At 44.0% G+C, this 21,621-nt stretch overlaps 1 protein-coding gene across 1 annotated transcript in view; it reads left to right on the top strand.

The window, feature by feature from the left end:
* PAPPA (pappalysin 1) overlaps positions 1 to 21,621 on the top strand; it is a 180,656-nt gene that overhangs the window by 17,894 nt on the left and 141,141 nt on the right. The window contains exon 2 of the mRNA XM_064727455.1: positions 8,629 to 9,697. Within this exon, the coding sequence (XP_064583525.1) occupies positions 8,629 to 9,697 (1,069 nt within the window). The remainder of the gene's footprint in view (positions 1 to 8,628; positions 9,698 to 21,621) is intronic.

Here is a 21,621-nt window from a genome sequence, read left to right as displayed (position 1 = left end):
TTTGAGGCATGAAATAGTCAGGATTAGTGAAGGCCCAGATCCCTTTCATAAGCCACAGCAGAAAGCAGGCAGGATCAGCTCCCTTCTCCCCACTGCTATTGCAGCCTCCTGCTCTGTGGATTGTTGTGGAGTCAGTTCTTTGAAGGTTGACAAATGCCTCAGTTGTTTCTATTAGTACAGGAAAGATGCAGTCATATGGGAAAGCCAGATGCAATAAGATATTTGGGTCTGGATAAGATCTAAGATATTTTTTTATAATAAGATATTTAATTTTCACAAGACAAAGTCCTTGCAGGGTATAAATCAGCTCAAATGCACTGGAACTACTCAGTTTTGCACTCACAAAGTGTCTGCCCAAGAATGTTCTCAAAATCCAATTAAATAACTAGAACTGTTTCATGTGGAAATGCCCCTCAATTACAAAGACAAGTCTAAGCTATCATGATGTGATTTTTACAGTCTCCTCGCAGGGTGCCCTAGTTTTGCATTCATGGAATTTTTTGTTTTTGTTTTGTTTCTGTAATAATGTGGATGTTGGCCATCTGTCTGATCCTGGAAAGGTTGTAAGGTTGTCCCTGCTCCCCAGGTTCTCTTCCCACTCCCTCATTGATCATAATGTTTGATTTAGGTGCCACTAGATTTCCTCCTTTGTTCTCCAGCCCTAACCTCCCCCCTGCAAACACACACACACACACACACACACACACACACATTGTGCAATGGTGTAAAAGCTCTCCTGGCTGCAGCTGGGAGTAGTAACTGCTCAGCTGGTTCCAGCGCTGCCCTAAAGCTGCCGTAAAGGTCAGAGACAAGGGAATTCTAAAAGGCAAAACAAGCCATGTTGTTGTGCCCCCCTTTAATCCTGGCTGTGTGTTTTGATCAGCACCACAAGGCACCTCGTGTGCAGGGCTCCAGCTCTCCCAGCCCTGTGGTTGTGGCCGTCCAGGGCAGCGTGTCGGGCGCGTTTCCAGCCCCGCTCCGGGCTCGGGCGCTGCCACAGCTGATTGACTTGCACTGCTTGTCAGACACAAAGCACATTTTGAAAGGAAATGCCATATTGAACTCCCCGTGAGCTGATGGGTATTGTGCACGGTCATCTGATGGCACAGATGTGCCCCTAATAATCCTTCCAGGAGGATATTTCCTCCTGGGATGCTCTGGCCATCTGATCTGCTCTGAGGTATGCTGACCTATCTTGACCCAGTTTATGATCAATTCTCTCTGCTGTTTTCTAAAAGGAGCCCAGGAATATCTCTTTATCATTTAGATTGCCTGGAAGTTATGGTATTACGTGTCTGTTCTTTCCACAGAAGACACTCTGTGGTTGCTCTCAAGCATTAACACTTACAAAGGGGAGGAAAGCCACTCAGTGTGAGCAAGAGTAAATTTCTCAGTAGAGCTTTGATAGCTAATCACTGTTTGGCAAACAGCACAGGGAGGAAGAGGAGATGTGGAAGCAGAGGTGACTTGTGTTCCACCAAACATTCCTGGGTGCCTTAATCTGTGTGAGTCCAGTGACCCTTGTGCTGCTGTGCCTTTATCTTCGTGTCCTTTTTCTCAGGTTTGTGTGTGCTGTGCATGTGTCTGTGAAAGATGAATGGTTTCCATGCATTCCTCCTGATGTGTATCCCTGTGTTTTGCAACACCTACTTTTCAAGTGGGAATGGTGTTAATGCTGGATTTCTCTGGAGGTGAATCAGATGCCTCATGTACAATGGGAGGGTTAATTTGTAATCTGGTTCTGCTGGGAAGTGAGCAGAGATAAGCTTGGGAGTTCAGAGGTGTGTGATGATCCCTTTCAGCCAAACTAACAAACTTACTGAGTGCTTTCCATTCTGATATTTGAAGGTTATCTGGGTTTTCATAAACACTAAACTCAACTTTTTAATAAGGCAACACTAGACTGTCTAAATTGACAGCCAAAATCCTGAATTCTTGTCTGAATCAAGCTGGATGCAAAGTCTCCCATATTTGTGACATACACCAGTGATTTCCTGATGGAATATCAGAGTTTGACTTCAAGCAGGATCCAAGGGAAGCCTGTCTCTACCATCTTCGCTGTCCCTATGCCTGTGTGTGTTAAAATCATCTCTAATAACATGGACACGTACTGATTTTCCAAGCTTCATCCAAAAATGTCCAGTTGTTTCTCGGAACAAGGCAGGAGAAATAAAAAGTTTTGCAGGTGTTACAATATCCTTCCCCTTGTCTGGAATCTTCCTGTGATCCCAGACTTTGTAGGGAGGACTGAAGTTTGACCCTTGCGAAGGATGTGCATTTTTCTGTCCATCTAAAAGGCTGCCTAAACCTGGTTATTAGATCATAAACCGTTTATTCACCAAGCACCAGTCTCCACTGGTCCTGCAGCTTTATTGTGAAATGCTTAAGGAGATCTAGATAAGGAGCAAACCTTCCCACTAACCCTTGTTTACGCTGAGGCTGAAGGAGATGAAGGAGAAAAAGCAAAAGCCATTCCCAGCCCTGGGCTGGCCCTGTTATAACACTGCAAGGACTCAGCTCCGCCTCTGCCCTGTGCTGTGTGTTCCCTTACACCTCAAAACCCTCACAATCTGTAATTTCTCACTAAGCCCAGCCTACCAGATGTATTTGCAGTAAGCTCTTCTATACTGTTAGCGGGTGTATTCCCACAATAGGCTCACTGGAGTGTCACTAATATGATTGTCCATGCCAGTGGCTGCTCTTTTGCAGCCCACATGATTTTGTTATCAACAGGGAAGGATTTATGTAATGTTCATAACTAACCAGCCACTATAAATTCATGTCTTGCTGCTGTAGTTGCTCTCACCTCCCTGTTTTCAGACTTCAAGGTATCTCATTGAGCAAATGAGTGACTGGGAATTTGAGAAACAGTACACAATGTACGCCTAATTTGATGCTAAATTACACTGATATAAAGATTTTGATTTTAAAGAGCCTGGGGCTAAATTCTCAATGTTAATTAGGCATGGCTGTATTAGACTCTGTATTTCTACACGATGAAGTTCTTGTCTTTCACAGCAGAACAAAAAGAACTCTGTCCTCTCTCAGGTCTGAATCCTCTGGCATAGCTTGTAAAGGATAAAGCCTGGTGTGAATTCAGCTAGATTGATAGCAGCAGCAAACATCCCCTTTTTGCTCTTTAAGTAGTACATTGCCACCTGAGCAAGCCTTAGGTGATTTTCTTGAACCGCTCCTTGTCTCAGGGGGTGACCTCAGGAGGCCTCTTAGCTGTGTTGGAAATGGTATAGACAGAGATGTTGCCTTAAGTACTCTGGACTTTGAATTATTTAACTGTTGTGGAAGGAAGTGGGGCTGGGGGAAGCACAGCAAAGGAAAGGAGAGATTATTTCTCCCCTTTGTAAAACTATATTGGGTTCAACGTCACACCATGAAATATCCAGTGCAGAACTCAAGAACTGCTCCAGTGGATCTTCACTGACTTATCCAATTGCATGGAACATGGGGATACTTAACCCAAATCTGTCGGTTTTAATTATTTTCCTCTGGACAGATAAAAGCTTTCTATAGGTTCCTGTAGAATATTTGCTCTTTCAAGCGTTCTTCTGCGCTTTGATACTGAACGATTAAAGCATGCTAAAGAAAAAACAGCCCCAACCTTTAGCTCCCTGTTCTTGGGCCCCCTGACTGCAGCTTTGATTGTTGACCTAAATTCCCCTTTCATAACTGAGTCCTGTCACCTCTGGTTGGAGTCTCCCAGCAAAACAGGCACAGCCAACTTTCAGAAGTGCAGGGCACTGTTTTCTGTTCTGCCTTGCGCGGCTCTGACGGCTCCGCAGCACCTGATGTGTTCAAAGTCAAACTCAGCTCCCTCTTCCCCTTCCCCCACCTCACCCTCCTGGAAATGAAACCATAACAAGGTTTTTGTTTTTTTTACTTTTACTTTTGCCTTCCCCTCTCTCACTCTCCCCGCACTTCCCACTGCTCGGCAAAGAGAGAAAACTTTTCCTGCGTGGAGAATGAAATTCTTCGTTCGTTCTATGGCTGGGTTGGTCGCTGCAAAGATTGCTGTTATCCAGACATAAGAAATGGCACTGAAGTGAGAGAAGGAGGCCCTGGAGGATGTTATTTATAGCATGACAGTGGGTTACAGCAGCTTGGATGGGCTACTCCAGCCTCTCTTGTGTCAAACTCTGCCCACAGAGGGCTGCTCTGGCTCCAGCAGCCTCCAGCTGTGAGTTCCTGTTCTTCTGCTCCCATCCCAGTTACAGCAATGCCTCCTGTCCTCACCCAGGGCTGTCTCCCACAAGTTCAGCAGCTGGTGTTCCATGCTGTGCTCATGCTACCAAGCCCTGCCCAGTGCACAGAGCCCATGTAAAGATGTGGCTTTATTTAAATCTCCAGAAAAGTCCTGAAAACAAAGTGGGTCATAAATGCTGGTGTTGGTTAGGGGGTGCTGGAAGAGGTGAGATGGACAGTGATGGTGGAGCTGTTGTGGGTCAGTAGCCAAAGAACTGAGATATTGCTTGTAAAAGGAAAGAAGGAGACTGTCTTTCTCATTTTCCATGTTTGGCTTTTGGCTTTGAGCTGCTGGAGTTGAATTATCCAGCTTTCCCCACTCTTTTGATGCCTAGGAATTTACTTTTCCTATAAGGGACAAACATCATAGGACTGGAAGAAGCCTTGTGGGCCATTGAAGTCTGTCTCTGGCCAAGCATAAAGGAATGTGGCATCTTCCTCTGTTTGTGCACTTCTCCAAAGTCCTCCAAGAAGTGACTCACTCCTTTGTGGGGAAGGGAGGCTTCCAGAGCCTCTTGCTGGAAAGCTGAACTACCACCTCTTCTTTTTTTTTTCTTTTCTTTTTAATTAAATACAAAATTCCATTTCAATCCCTTGGGCTTCAGGAACAACAGCTTTAGAAGGAAAAAATCATTCAGACTAAGGAGTAGGAAGGGCTGTCAGTGTTCTCCTCAGCTGGAGCTCCATCCCTTTCTAGCAACTCAGGGCAAGCAGAAGTGAAGAAAACTCTTTGCTGCCGTAAGAAACTTGTACATATTTTTTTAATCTAATTTCTGTGGGGAAAACAAACATCAGTTTTATTTCACACCATTTCTTGGCTCAGAAACTCCAGGCACATTCGCCAAATTGTGGTTTTTCAGTCACTGGCTGTGTCTCATTTACCATGAGGCCTCTTTGGTTGGTAAAGAGATATTAAGTAGCTAAAAATGTCCTTTACTGCATTATTGTAAAGATTTCTCAGTGTAAATGAGAATTTAAACTCTGTACATTTCTCATGTAAATGTTGGTTGTGGTCACAGCTGACTTAAAATTTGGAGTGTCAACCATTATGTGGGGTGATTTTGCTCAAAACCAGCCTTGTTTGGGGTAAAAGAGGCCTCTTCTTGTTTAAAATGTTCTTAATTATGTCTGAGAAATAACTCACGGCTATGGAACCTTTTACTAAATTGAAATAAATTGTGAAAACATCAAATTATTCAGTTTTCAGAAGTTCTGGCAATTATTTCACATGTCCCTCTTCCAATGGCTTTGCCCTTATTAGTTGTCATAGAAGAAGTAATAAATTCTTTTATTATGACATCCAGTGTCCCAGCTGAAATTAGTTTCATTGTGCTGGGGACAAAACGGAAAAGTGACACTCCCTTAGCCAGAGGATCCTCTGTCCAAAGCCAAAAGTAAAGGGAAGGATTGGGAAAATAGGTGAAGCATTCAAGCAAAAGAGGGTCATGAGGAACTGGTACAACTTGCAAGGGAGTTGGGTTTCTTATCCCAGCACAAGGGAGTGTGGGTTTCTTGTCTCTTTTTCTAATTTTTTTCATTTCTCTTAAGAATAAAACAAACTCTAGCTGCTGAAAGGCTTGTGCTCAATCCATCTTTTCATCAAGAGTTGGAGTCTGCAATAGTAAAAGTTTGAGAAAATAATACTGTACGTGGCATAAGGATTCAGCAATGACCTTTGCCCTAAAGTAGAAAATGCAAGGAACTGGAATAGTAGAGTGTTTTAGTTCATCAGCTTTCATACTGGTGTGTTCAGTGGTGTCCCTATTGTCACTGGATTTTTTTCTTTTCCTGTCCTTCTTTGGCTCCCTGTAAATCTTGAATTGATGGCAGCTGTTTGAGCCCAACTCAAGACACGTTGCATCACATCAGGGTTTAAAGGCTCAAAGGCAAGGGAGGATTGCTACTATTCTGTAGTATTCCTCCAGCAGCTCCTCATGCTCAGCTGAGGTCAATCACCAGCATCAGGCAGCACTTCAGAGAGAGGAAGATATTCTTTAAATGCTGCCTGGGAAACTGGATTTCCATCCTGCAATAATTTCAGTTCTTTGGGGGAATATTTCTAGCCCTGGTCAGTGTAAAGAGCAAAAACACTTGACCCTTAAAAACTGTATGGTGGGCTTTCCTGGAACTGGAGACCTGTTCCAGGACTTTCAGCTGGTCCATCCAACCATGGGGATCTTGGATGCCTGAAGAAACAGGTGGAGCAGCTTATGTGTGTGTGCAGCTGCTCTGTGATCCACAGACCTGGAGGATTTGGTCACTGGAGGTGGCAAACGAGGCTGGAGATGGTGGGGATTGTGGCAGGGTTGAGTTTTCCTTCTGTGCCTCAGTCAAAACAGCCCAGGGAGTCCCTGGGGTTCCCCTGGCCATGCTGAAGACATGCAGATTCTCAGAGGGATTTGTTGGGACAAGCCCATTTCTGCATCACTTTTTCTTCTCTCACCATGCTGGCATTTCCTGGCAGGCAAAAACTCTCTTACAAAATGCCTGATCAGCTCTAATGGTCTTATTACAATAAGCTGAGATTTTTATGACTTATTTGGGAGAGGGACTTGTCTTGCCAGCTGTCTTCTTATTCATTGCAGTATTATCCACCCACTATCACTGGACAATACCTTCATTTGAGATGCATAAAAATACAGACTTTTATGGGCTCTCATCCATCTGAAAATGAATGCTATGTAAAAGCATTTATTTCCTAAAGAAAAACTTTAAAATGCTTCAAAAACAGATTCCAGAAGGTTATTGGTAGCTTTGGCTCTTGTATCACAAGATCCTCGGGTAAATACCCATCCCAGAAAATGTCTTTTTTTTTTTTTAGCACATTTGTTTTTTCCTTGCCTGAGTCTCCTCCTCTCCTTTCTCATGATCAGAAGTAGCAGTATAAACCAGAAGCTGGTCTTGAAAAGGTTTTGAACTGAGTGCACCCTACAGATGAATAAACACATTACCTTCCGAACTCTGGGATCTCTCTTCCAAAGGAAACAGGAAAAGGGGGAGCTCAGAATCCCTAGCAAAATACCAGCGTGCAGAAAAAAGGGCCGTTTAAATGTTTTTAACTTTCCCATCAGAAGAGTTTTTTTTACAGGGGGAGGAGGTGGAGAGGGGCAGGGTGTGAGGAGAAGGGGGGAAGGTGGGTGCTGGGAGAGGGGAGGAAAAATACAGTGAATGCTCCTGTAACCTTTGCTCTGTTGATACTAGACAAGACTGCACTGTTAATGAGTGATTGTTAACAGATGGCTCTTGAGCAACTTAGTCAGAAGCAGAAGATGTTATTTGGTTGTAGTGAGGGGAGGGTGAGGGTGCAGGGGTGAGGTAAGGGGATATTTAGTCTTTTCACGAGGACTGAACTGTCAGAGATTTATGATTTTCCTTTAGGCTTTTGGAAGTGGAGGCTCTGGGGAAGGATTGTTTTCTATGTGCTGATAGTAGAAAGGCCATTTGGTGCTGAAAGCTCCAATGATTTTGTTTTTGGTGAGGGGTGTCCCTGCAGCCCTTGGCCTTTGAGGACTGAAGGATGGAAATGTCTGTCTTTAACTGGCTGAGCCTTGTGTCCCAAACTGGGGAGGAGTGGGCTCTGTCCACTGCTTGGAGCTGTCTGAGGGCTGGGTGAGAGAGCTCTTAGTATGGATCTACTCTTTGGGAGAGAAATCTTTCCATGGTGCATTGAGGTGTTAGGAAGTGTTCCTGTGAGGGGGCAGGAACCTTTCTGAATGTCCATCTTTCTGGGGATGTCCATCTGTGTGAATTTCTTGCCCTTCCCCAGTGTGGTGTATACCAGTGTATGCCATGTGCCCACTGGCTTTTGTTGGGTATGACTTTGAAGGCAACCTGAACACATCCCATTCAGTCTCTGCAGGATTTGCATGGTTGAACTTAACAAGGTGACTGCAGCTGCTCAGTGCTTCTCAAAGTGTACAGAATTTAGATTTTGTATTTATTTTCCTTCTGGACCTTATTAGGCACAGGGTTCAGGGGTATGAGGGATGAGTGACATCAGCAGGGATTGGTTCTCAAGACTGTTTTTGTTTTCAACCACTGATGAATGGCTTGAGGGAAGGGAAGAACCAAATGCACAGTCCAATGTTTTGCTGATAGGAATTTGCAGGAAAGTTTTGGACTTTGGTCAGGAAAAGGGAATCCCATTTGTACATGCCACTGGCAAATCTTTACCTTTAATAGGAAGTCTTGACATGACCTCCCACAATGGTGCACTAGATGATTTAAAGTCTTCCTTGTGCACTAACTATCTAACAGATGTAGGTGAGTGTGTGTATATACATTTAGAGAGATATATTTACACAATTTAAAGACTAACGCCTTCATTCTGTCATCCTTATTTATTCCTATTTTTCTTTTGGGGGCACATAGGACTGTATGACAAATGTTCTTACACCTCCCGTGACCGAGGCTGGGTCCTGGGGATTAACACCGTCAGTGACCAGGGGAACAGAGACCCCCGCTATTTCTTCTCGCTGAAGACGGACCGTGCTCGCAAAGTCACCACCATTGCAGCACACCGCAGCTACCTCCCCAACCAGTGGGTGCACCTGGCTGCCACCTACGACGGGCGCCTGATGAGACTCTACGTCAACGGCGCCCAGGTGGCCACGAGCGGAGAGCAAGTGGGCAGCATCTTCAGCCTGCTGACCTTGAAGTGCAAGGTGCTCATGCTGGGAGGAAACGCCCTGAACCAGAACTATCGGGGTTACGTGGAGCACTTCAGCCTCTGGAGGACAGCCCGGTCTCAAAAGGAGATCTTGTTGGACATGGAGCAGGCGGTTCACAGGCAAGACACGCCCCTACCTCAGCTCGTTCTTCAAGACAGTTTACTGAATGTGAAAAGCTCCTGGTCTCCCATGAAGGATGGCAGCAGCCCTCAGACCAAGTTCAGCTACCACCACGGCTATTTGCTGGACACCAGCCTGGAGCCTCCTCTCTGCGGGCAGACGGTGTGCGACAACACGGACGTCATCGCCAGCTACAACAAACTGCCCAGGTTCCGCCGCAACAAAACCGTGCGCTACCGCGTGGTGAACCTGTACGACGACCAGCACCAGAACCCCACCGTCAGCCAGCAGCAGATCGAGTTCCAGCACCAGCACCTGAACGAGGCCTTCAGCCGCTACAACATCACCTGGGAGCTGGAGGTGCTGGAGGTGAAGAACTCTTCCCTTCGCCACCGGCTCATCCTGGCCAACTGCGACATCAGCAAGATTGGGGACGAGAACTGTGACCCCGAGTGCAACCACACCCTGACGGGCTACGACGGCGGCGACTGCCGGCACGTGCGCCACGCGCTCTTCAACAAGAAGAAGCAGAACGGGGTGTGTGACATGGATTGTAATTACGAGAGGTACAACTTCGATGGGGGGGAGTGCTGCAACCCAGAGATAACAGAAGTCACCAAGACCTGCTTTGACCCATATTCTCCTTACAGGTAGGCAATTTCTTTTTATGGTCGTATTGATGAATATCTGTCTGGGTATTGATCATCCTGCTGGCTGTTGAAGGCTTTCATTGTTGCTATTATGGGGTTTGGAGTTTAATGAATTTTTTTTTTTCTCAGTATTTGGCTCACATTGCAGTTCTCCAAATGCAATCTCAGTAATGGTCTCAGCAGTGTCTTACCCCTGAATTGGTATTCTCCAGCCAGGCTAAGGAAAATCTGTGCTAAAGACTGAAGCAGCCAATTTTGAGAGACCCATTAATTGTTGGCTATGAGCAGCATATTGTAACAGTGCACAGTTTATTTTAACTCCAGGCTCTGAGGAGTGGGGATTAGATGTCACAGAAAGCTCATGTGTATTTGGAGAGGGAAAAGGCCCTCAGGCATGAAACAGAACATGAATACTCTTAGGTAGACTTTAATTCTGTAGCACTTCTGTGAAGGTAGGTAGGTAACTCCATACTTTTAGTGCTGTGTACAGCTCTCTGTGGGCACTGCTGTGGAGGCACAGCTGAGTTTGGGGGCTCTGAGGAGGGAGGTGGGTACCAGGTTCCTGTTGCACACTCTGTGTGGGTAATGAAACTCTTCTCTGCCCCTTTCTAAATATAAATAAGAACAGGGGTAATGCCACTTCATTGCAGGGCAGCTTTCTGTGGGTGGATGTGTGCTCATAAAATCCTCAGCTCCTCAGCTCAAGCTTCCTTGGGCTGCAGTTTGAGGAGTGGCATGGTCAAAAAACTTGCATCAGGTGTGTACCACGTACCTACAATTGCTCTAAATTCAGACAAGTTAGTATGTTTAAGTAATAAGGTGTTTCTTGTGAATGAGTTAGAAGTATAAGCACAGAAAAGATGAAGATTAAAGATGAAATTTTGTTATCTGGATTCCATGTTACAGATTCTTTAGGGCAAATCATGGAGCCATAGAGGGTAAACTTCTAAATGGTCAAAATACCCAACACTAAAGCTCAGGTAAAGAAGGAAAGTACGAGCTCTTCAGGAGTCCCTTCCATTGCAGCTATTCAGGCTATATTTATAGCTTGCTTAATGGAGAGAAATTTTTAAACAACATTATCAGCTCTACTGGAGCTTTAAATACACATAATTAAGTTGGAAAGAAAAGCCAATTTTTTTTTTTTTTACTCCAGCAAGGTTGTTTTTTAAAAACTCCTTCTAGCTCAGTTTGACTTCAGTCACTTACCAGTGAACAAAGCTCAAATGAGGAACTTCTTTAAATATTAATGCTTGAAAACATTGAAAGGAAAAATACCAATTTTTAATACTGTTCAAATGGAGAGGAAATCAGCAAATATCATCAAAGGCATAATGCAAATTGGATTGCTTTAACACTGTAGTTCTCAGAATTCAAGGTGTTAGCTGTAGCAACTAATACAATTTTTAGGAAAAAATACATTATTTTTAATCTGATAGTGCCCTTTAATCTCTTGTTCTGTGACCAGCATATTACAATTTGGAGACAACCACCTGGCTGAGCTTGTCTGGAGGACTATCTCATGGTCATGATCTCACAGATCATCTATAAGTTCATCTTGACTTGAGAAAAACCTCCTCTTGACCTCAAAGAGTAGGGGAGGCCTGAAGATCCTCTTCCACAGCCTAGAGCCTCAGAAAATCCAGAGATGCTCCAAAGATTTTTTTTTTTTTGTGACAGACAGATTTGTCTATCTTTGCACAGACATTGTATTGCAGCATTGATCATTGGCAATGAAACCACAGAGGGCAGTAGGAGAAATTCCATGTCTCTGGAGCCTTTATTTGGTGGCTGATGTGCTTTGGCAGAGCCCAAATTCACTGCTGTGGCAAGAGTTTGTACTCAGTAAGGCAAAATAGAGCAGTTAGGCCTGTGGATTTATCAGTGAAGTTTGTAAGCCTGACTCACACTGCTTTGGGAATTTAGGTTAACAAATACAGGTTTAGGGCAGTGATTTTGGCAGCAAAGCCTTTACTGAGTACAAGGGTGAAGATTCAAACCCTGTGTTTGACTTTGGTATTGCTGTCAGCATCATCCCCTGAGAGAGAGATTTCCATGTCAATTAGTGACAAAGTAAAAATTTGGTTGGCACCATCTGGGTCCATTTTGCATCCCCAACCCCTCTTGTCATCGCTTTCATTGGCCAAGAGTCCTCAGTCCCCTCTGGTGCTGACCTTGCACCACAGCAGTGAAGATGTTGCAGCCATGGAGAGCTCACATCTCACTTCAGGTATTTCCTCCACCAAAGTTCAGTCCAATAATAGAAGAAGAAAGGACAAAGATCCTTCAATCTGGTGAGGAAACAGAGGGAAGAAAGATGAAATGGTAACAATAAAAATTTTCCTGAACTTTATTTATTAAGAGTTTTCAGAGTCTTCCTTGGTACTGGGCTTTGTTCCTTCACACCCTCAGTGTCAGCAGTTGCAGCCAGCTGTTCGCCAAGCAGAGCTTATTCATGAAATACTTCTGTCCTCTGGAACCAACCAAAAAGTGCTAATGCTTGATTAATGCTGTAATAAACAGGAACCCTCCTCAGTGCCTCTTTATCCCCAATCCCCAAAAGATGATTTATCTGTTCCCAGCCACTTTCTTCCTTCTTTTTATGAGTCCCAGTCCATGAAGCTCCATCCTGGGACAGAGTTGCTCTGAGCCTTGATACAAAAACCACTGTGGGTGCTTTGTGACTAAGTGATACCACTGGAACAATTCCAAGACACCTCTGATCTGTGTTACAACTTTCTTGTGATCCTTTTGGGCACCTGGGACAAAGGGCTCAGGTACTTTGATGGTGTCACTCAGTCACTGTGGTGGTGATACTGTGGTGACTTCAGAGCTGATCCCAGCAGCACAGCTGGTTGGTTTCTTTTCTGTTTCCTGCCTGTCTTTGTGGCACCTCTCCAAAAATATTTAACTCCAAAATAGTTAAATAGTTAAATATTCAGTGCCATAGTGAGGTGGCAGAGATTTGAGTTTGTCAGAGGGACAGCAGTAAGAATGGGAATTCTGCTCTCAGAGCTGCTCAGCAGAAAAGCTGTAAACATTGTGGTACCAACTAGATCATCTCTCCTCTTTTTTAATAGCCTGCAGGGAAAAAACAAAGGACTGGTTATCATTAGCCACACAGCAGGCTTTATCCAAGAATATCTGCCTCACTTCTTTTCATTAATTTCATGAGAGTGGGACAAAATGTATTTTGTCCCAGCAGAAGGTTTACAAATATTGTTCTGCTTTTCTGCAATTCCGGGAAATTAGAACATGCTAAGATCATACAGTTTGGCCCAATACAAAAGGGAAGGAGCAAGAATAAACACCCTTGCCAGAAAGACTCATTCTTTGTGTTATTTGGTATATTGCTGGTTACAAAACAGGGAAGACTTTGAGTCTATGACACCTACCATGGCTGCTTTTCAAAGAACTTGAAAGAAGCAGCAAGGGATCATAGGAAACCATGCTCGGTAAATGCCATTTGATGTGGTGAGTTCTTGCACCATCCTATGGGTAACTGAGACGTTCCTTTTATGTAATATTGGGCTTGCACATCAGGCTTCACCACAGGATTCCATGGACAGATAAGGAAGCATTCCCCTCGGTGCCTTCTTAGGAAAACGTTGATGAAATTCCTGAAGCAGTAAAAGTACTGGAGTCTCTTCAAGCTCCCTCAATCCATATGGCCTACCAAATACTTGCTGGAAGTCACCCCAGAATAACTGTCCTGGGAACAGGCTTTCTCAACATCTACATGTGTGCCCCAAAGGCTCAGAGCCTTTCAATTCTGCCTAAAAGAGGGGCAGGATGAGTTGTACAAGCTCTGGTCCTTTTGCAGCAAACTCAGGTTGGCACCAAACCAAGGAATCACAGAACCACAGAATGATTTGGGTTTGAAGGAACCTTAAAGATCATCCAGTTCCAGCCCTCCCTGAGAGCTGGAGCCTCTGTGTCCTTTTCTAGCACTTGTATTGGACAGTTCAGCTCTGTTCACATCGTGTCACACCACATCCCAGGCATACATAAATTAGATTTGAAATACATGCCTGACCCATTTGTAGGAATTTCCACAGTGGTTTTGAGCAGCAGTGGGTGTGACAGAGCTGTGTGTGGGCACACTGGGCTAGGGCATCAGGAGGAGGAGGTGGTGGCTAATCCACCACCAGGGCAGCCTCAGACAGGTGACTGAGCTGCACTTCAGGGCTCTTCCATGGAGTATCAGCTCAACCTCTTTTCCTTCTCTTCTGCTGGAAATCTTTTCATGAGATGTACTTGAAAATTATGGTCAGCTTACTCTGGAGGAGGGAGGCACGCTTAATGCCCTTTTCCAGGAGCTGAAGTTGTAAGAAACACTTCTTGATTCCCAATAAAGCACTAATTTCCACTTAATCCTAAACACTAAAAAGAACAGAAGAAATTCTTCAAAGCCTCTTCAGTTCTGGGAGCTTGAGAACTTAATCCCCTGCCTCGAAGAGACCATTGTGCAGCTCTTGACATCAAGGATGCCTGCATTCACATAGGTATCAGACAGACATATAGCAAATACCTGAGTTTTTGTCTAGGGATTCAGTGTTAAATGTCCAGTTCTTTAATTAGCAGCTCCAGGGCTGTTTAGGAGGCGAAGAGTAATGCTGTCAAGGACGGAGCTGCTGTATCTTGGTAGTTGTCACCCAAAAGCCAAGTCCCAACAGGAAATCCTCTGTTCTCTCTGTTTATTCTGTCCTCTGTTCCAGATGTCAGGGATGTTAATCAGCTGGGAGGAGTTGCATCTGTTCCCATGCTAGCAACTGACATTTATAAGTCTAGTATTGAATTTTGATACAGACAGGACTGCAGTGCTAAAGAAACTATTTCTATACGATTCCACACCCTAGAAACAGTAGGAGTTTGCTCAATTTAGCTTGACCCACAGTCAACTTTTCCAACAGCTTTTTTTCAAGAAACATTTTTTCGCCAAGACTCATAGAACTCATGGTTTCTTTCATGGATGTTATCCATTAAGGAAAAAAGATCACTGTCTGGTCAAACTGCAGGATGCTTGGGATGAAGGGGGCCTGTAAAACCCATGGAGTAAACTACCAGAGATCATTAAGAATCCTTGTGGGAGACAACAGATTAAAGTATTATTATACCCCCAGTGCTGATGCAGACCCGTTTGTCTCTGAAACACCACATGGAAGATTTGCAAGTGCAAAGTCTGCAGATTTGACAGGGGTTGAATTTGCCCCTTGCTGCTGGGCAGCACCACATCCCCTAGGATCAGCTGCCCCATGGATGCTTTCCAGCAACACCTTACACGCCTCTGGTTGAGCAAATGAGGTGGAGCTCATCCACAATGTGCAATGTGGCCATGGGTATGAGCTGGTTTATTCTCTTTGCTGATCAATCCAAATTGTAGCATCTCTCACACAGACCCACAGTTTGATCATGTCCAACAGGCCTCTTTCATTGCTGAGGGGCCTTGTATTAATCCCCCTGGTTTTCTCCCATAGCCACTGGTGTACAACCTTTCTTCAGCTCTGGTTGTGGGGTGACCTTTGGGTTTTTAATTAACATAGCTGAACCTCCTGTGTAAATTCAGGAGGATGCACCCTTCACACTGAAAAAGATGCACAGTATAGTTTTGTGGCAAGCTTAACCAGGCGCAATGCTTACATTTGCAATCCCCATTCTATCCCTCAGACATTTTTTCTGACAGGACTTTAAGCCCAATTGTTGCAAGCAATAGCTGTCCCTTGGTGAAATACAGAGCAGCCACCTCCACTGTGTTCCATTTACAGCACCATAAAACAGGGCACATTTGATTTTGCCTCTCATGGATTGCTAGACCTGGGCTAAGAGTATTTCAGCTGGGCTTTTCTTTGCAGAGGCTGGGGAAACTGAGTGGATGTCTTGGTTTATCTTCTCTTAATTGAAGTGAATTAATTGTCCCTCAAACATTCCAGGATCAGGACAGTGTGGAGCTGTCCCATCACTTTTGTACCTGCCCACCACAAAAGCATGCTTGTGCAGAGTGACTAGAGGGGCAAATTTCACACTATATGTGATGTCTTCTCCATTAGATGTAGGTCAAGACACCCACTGGAATCATCATATACTCCTAAAACTTTGTTTGTGGGTGATTTGAGAAGGATGGAGGGGCTTCAGAGAGATGTTGACCATAATTTCTGTGGAGCTCTGAGAGGATGCAGTGACACAGAGCCTCAAACAGACCTGTCAGGGCTACAGAGATATACAGGAACCCCTTCAATATTTGCAAGGTGTTTGAAAAGTGTGATGCTGATACCCACTGTCATGTTTCCTCCCTTAGAGGCAGATTCATTAAATAGGATGGACACATCCCCACCCCATAACACTGCAGAATGTTTAGGCCAGGAATACAAGCCACTGCTGCCAGAAGCAATTCTGAGATTGCTCCATTGCAGCTGGAGCAGAGCTCCAGCACCCACATACTGTGGAGGAAGATTAGGAGCATGTGCTCTGCTGGGGACAATGAAATCCTGTCCTTCTGTTTCGTTCGGAGCAGATTTGCAATTTTGAAGTTTCTCAGGGTAACTCAAGTGAGACTACCTAGTTTGCATGTAATTTCAGCACTCCAAATTACCATAAATTTGCAAGAAGTTGTTTTTGGGTTCATTAATAATGGATGGGTGGCTACACCATCAGAGTGCTTGCTCTCAGCTTCCAAAAGGATCAGGGTGAGCAGCACTGAGGAAACTTCTTGGAGTACTTAAATGCTTGGGGTATGAAACTCTAATAAACCTCCAAAAAGCCAGGAAATTTGGAGTGAAGGCTGAAACTCCATACCTAGTGCACCCTACTGGGTCTTTGTATTTCAGAACATGTTACGTTTGTTCACTGAAATATCTCCAATATGGAACTCTTTAGGGTGGAGTTTCACCTTTAACTCTAAATTTCCTGGCATGTGTGAGTTTGAAGTACATGCTTAACTTCTCCCCAGTGCTGTTTTTCATTTTTAATTTCCTTTCTCTTTTAAAGGAGGGACCCTGCTAAAAGGACCCCTACTAAAAAGGGACCCCACTGAAACTGAAATTAGAGGGTTTGGCCTAATTTGATCTTTCTGAAATTCTTCAGAAGAACCAGCTTCAGCATTTTTTTTCTACCATTGTTTTAAAGACTCTTGTGGCCAATCCACCCCAGTGAAAAAGATCAATAAAATCCACACCTTGCAGACCAATTATTTTAGAAGGTACCCAGATGTTTGAGTAGTATATAAGAAACCTTGGAAATATAGAACATATCCTGTAAATTGCAGTTAAAGATCTGGCCATGGCCATTGACAGGGGTGAGCTGCTTGTTGTGAAATGCACTATTTCCATTAATTCAGTCATTGCAGAAGCAGCCCATGTTTGCTGTTGACACTTGTTGGTTACATCAGTGATGGTAAAAGAGTGGAAACAGCAGTGGTTTGGAATGAGAGCAGTGGGCAATTACCTGCAATGCTTTTAAAAATAATTTTGGCCCTAGATGTTGAAAAGATGTGTCATCACTGATTTGTGTGAGGGCAGCTTCAGAAGGCTTGAGTTACAAGGCTTTGGAGAATAAAATTCCTTCTGCTGCCTCAAAATGCATCTTTGGAGCTACATTGCCAGTAGATAATACAGAATAAATTTGCTTCTCATTCTATAACCTTGTTGTGTCAATAAATTGTGGGCTTCACTGAGAAGCTGTGGCAGTCAACTTTCCCAGCTCAAGATTCTCTTGGTTTTTCAAATCACTCCCATCAGTTTTGCAAGGAGAATTTATCTTAGTGAGATGTCTACAGAGAAATTGGCAAAATACTGAATTTATGTGGCACTGGGCTTGTGAGTTCCTTCAGCCTCAGGCCGGGTGTGCTGGGAGTGTGGAGAGCCCAAGCCTGGTTTCCCTTCCCTTCCCTTCCCTTCCCTTCCCTTCCCTTCCCTTCCCTTCCCTTCCCTTCCCTTCCCTTCCCTTCCCTTCCCTTCCCTTCCCTTCCCTTCCCTTCCCTTCCCTTCCCTTCCCTTCCCTTCCCTTCCCTTCCCTTCCCTTCCCTTCCCTTCCCTTCCCTTCCCTTCCCTTCCCTTCCCTTCCCTTCCCTTCCCTTCCATCACTGTCATATTGTGCATTTTTCATGGATAACCCTGAAATTCAGAACTTCTTGAGGATTTTCAACAACTTTAGTTCATGCAAATGAAAATTCAAGTTGAAATCTGGGGACAAGTCCTGCCACAGGCTCCTTTATCACCCACCAGCAGCTCCATGCTGGGACTGGTACCCTGCAGCACCAGAAGGGAGGAGCAATTCCCTGTATCTTTTGCTAAGCTGAGTATTTCTCATTCCAGCACATAAAAGCACTTTGTCACTTCAGCAGGAGACGATATTCCTCTCCTTTCACCCTCTCCAGTATGGCCCCATCAACATCCTTGTGTTGTATTTCCAGCCTCGACTTTGTAATACAGATCACAGCTGGTTGGTTTGAATTTCCCCTGAGTTACCCAGGATGCTGCTGAAAGCACAGGAAGAGCAGAAATGCTTTAATCAGTTAAATCAATCAAAAAAAAAAAAAAAAAAAAGTAGAGTAGACCTTAAAATTTACCCTGCAACCTTTGCTACTCGCTGCGATGACGTCTTTGTCCTATTTCTTTAAGTGCAGGATTTTATTGGGACTTGGCAGAAGGGCGAAGTGAGGAAGACACGGGAGGGGGTTTGCTGAGTTAAAAAAGGAAAAAAGAAAATGTCAGTGAGAAAATGGAAATACCCTGATGCTCTCCAGCCTAGTGCTGGAGCCAGTCTCTCTCTCCCTGTTGCAGGGAAGGGGCTCCTTTTCCATTAGCTTTCCATGGCCATATTTAATGGGTTTGCTCTGACACGCAGCCAAGAAAGGGCTTTGCTGTGTGATGCTGGGTCCTGTGTGTGTTCAGGCATCCACAGCTGCTCCCTACCAAGGGCTGCCTTTTGACTACTGAGGTATTTTTTTATAGCCACAGAGGGCAACTATTAATAGATGAGATTTACCAAAACACAGAGCTACGCAGTGTGGTGTGGAGGGGAAGAGGGAAACCTGTGGGATTTATGTCAGGAAAATTCCATGTTGAAATTATGCTGGAAGACACAGTAAAAATGAATATGCCAAGAAGGGGATTTAATCTGTAACTTTGGGCCATGCCAGCATTTCTCCTCCATTAAGGATCTGCCCCATCACATGAAACATGTTGCTGAATTATTTCTTCAGCATTAAAAAGCACAAAGTGTACTGAGGATGAAGATAAGACACATAGACATGAAATATCAGCTTTTCTGAGATGTGATTAAATACCAAAAGGAAGCGGAGGCATTCCTGACCCTGGAGACATTTCATTTTGATCAGGCATGGGATTAGGGGTAAAATGTGAAGAATTCCACATGTGTGGATGGAGGGAGCTGATCAGGACTTTGCCTCTCTGTTTATTGATTCATTTCTAATTTCCATGATACAATGTAATGAGACTGGTGGCCCTGTCAGACTCACAAATTATATTTGTGTATCAGAGATGACAAGTTTGGGAGCATGGAGCAGAGAGGAGTGAGACAATTAAAGTTGCTTTTGAAGTCAGAACTTAGACATTGATTAAATATCATAAAATCCAGATGATTTCAATTAATAGACCCATCACTGTAATCATCCACACATTTTTTGTGCACCTTCCAAAGGCACAATGGGGAGTTACATCCCAGGCCAAGAAAAGATCCACTGACTATTGGGAGAGTCTGGGTATCAAAATCCCCTTTACACTTTGAAAAGCTTTGCTTTAAATTGCTTTGTGTTCCCTTAATTACTTAATTTGATTTTTTTAATTGAAAAAGAGACAGGGAGAGATTAACTGGTGACTAATTTCAAGTAAATAAAGAGTGCTACACTCATTTAGGGAATGTGGGTAGACACCAGAGAAGCCAGAGCTTAGTTTGATTCACGTGAGTGTGAGAGAGAATGGAAATATTTCCAAACTATCTGAACTGCTTAGGTTTGCACAACTGGCTGAGAACAATTACAAAACAACATTTTTCTGTGATCTCCTGTTTCCCATGAGCTTGATGATGCTCTATTCCTGTCCTCAATCCCTGAAAATGGATCTGGAGGCAAACACAGGCATGCCTGAGGAATAGTCATAATTGCATAAACTTATATTATTCAAAACACCTGAATAAGTTTGGGCTTGGCATTTCTGGTTAAGGGGTTTTATTTTGCCTTCATGCTGATTCCTCCCAAATTGTGAGGTGTCACTCTTACTGCACTGAGAGCTGAGGATGAACATTGGCTATTTGTAGTTGTTTCTCAGTTCCTTAGGGAACTGTTCCTGCCATCTGTTCACTGCAGGTATAGACATGATTGAGAGAATTAAATCTTAAAAGTCTTTATAATTGCTGGGAAAAGGTAGATCCTTCCACTAGGATTTAGAGCACCAAGTTTAGAGCCCAAAAACAGGAATCCAAATTCATTCACAGTTCACATCAGGCTCCCCCATCACGCTGTGTTCCTTAACAACCATTCCACATTTCCTATTTTTAAGTACATAATGTTGTTCCAAATGGATGTTGTGCTTTCTGCCTGGACTAAGCTGCATATCCCAAGCTCTTTGAAGTCCACAGAAAGATTGAACTCCCAAAGACCTTGGTTTTTGGCTTGGATCTCCCCATCCAGAGAACATGAGAGGCTGAGAGCCTCTCTGAGACGAAGGGTGATAGCTCAGAGCAAAGCAAAGCTCCTACAGAACAGAACTGCACTGGAGTGAGCAGGAGAAATGTTCTGGGTAAAGGATTGATGGCAACAGTTCACAGCATTATAAAAATCACTTCCCTTTTGCCTCCAGCATTTTTTACCACGACTGTGTCAGTGCCAAAACCCAGAACACACTCACTAATTCCTCCAGAATTGATCGGTCATGATAAACTTCCAAACACAGAGTAAAATACTTCCTTCAGACACATCAGAGTGTTTCTCCCAGTTTGCCTGGAGAAATCTGTGCCGTTTGATTTCCCTCCCTGCGACCAATTTGATTCAGAAAAGGGCTGCAAGTTCCTGGCTCCCTCCTCATGCACTCAGAATTCTTCTGACAGATTTACTTTTGGGGATAGATTTATTCTTGTCTTTGTGCTATAAAATGTCCTATTTATAAAGGGTGATTAGACACTGGAATGGGCTGCCCAGGGAGGTGGTGGAGTCACTGTGCCTGGTGGTGTTTAAGGAAAGACTGAAAGTGGAATTTAGGGCCATGGTGTTGTTGACAAGGTGGTGTTCGGTCATAGGCTGGACTTCAAGACCTCAGAGGTCTTTTTCAACTTAATTTACTCTGTGATTATGTCTTAATTCAGGCTCAAACCTTCAACTATTCTCATCTTGATCAGACACAAATTTCTTTTTATATCCTGCTGGGAACAATAACTGAAGAATTTCTAGTTTTTGATTTATAAAACCATCATGAGGAGATAGTCCAGTAGTGCTTACAGGATGCCTTCTCTTCCCCCATAACTGAATAAGACAGGATGTCAGGTTTTGCAAAGTGCTTGGGCTGGCACAGAGTTTGGAAGTGAGGGAATTTGTAACAATCCCCTCTGCCTATGACAGGGAGGTGCAGGACACCTCATGTTAACATCTCATGTTAACAAAGGCTTTGTAAGTATGGGTTTGTGTAATTTGGGGTCTGTGTGCAGGGGCAAAAATGACAATCTGCAATTTTTTCTGGACCCTTTGCAGAGTTGGTTTTGTAGCCATTGAGATCTTAAGTGCTGTAGAAGTGATTAGTGACACATCACCAATAAATTACAGGAGCAAACCAGAGCAAAAGCTGATGTGTGGCTGAATGAGCAAATACAGTGAAAATTTAAGGGGAAATTAAACTGCATGGCCTGTCTACAGCAGTCAGGATCAGGACAAAAGTTGCTCAAGAAGTTTGCCATTAAGGAGAATTAGAGTTTTCCCC

This window comes from Zonotrichia leucophrys, chromosome 17, assembly GCF_028769735.1.
Source record: "Zonotrichia leucophrys gambelii isolate GWCS_2022_RI chromosome 17, RI_Zleu_2.0, whole genome shotgun sequence".
NCBI classification, from domain to species: Eukaryota; Metazoa; Chordata; class Aves; order Passeriformes; family Passerellidae; genus Zonotrichia; species Zonotrichia leucophrys.
Note: the sequence above shows the minus strand (reverse complement) of the source record. Positions and strands in the feature narration are given on the sequence as shown.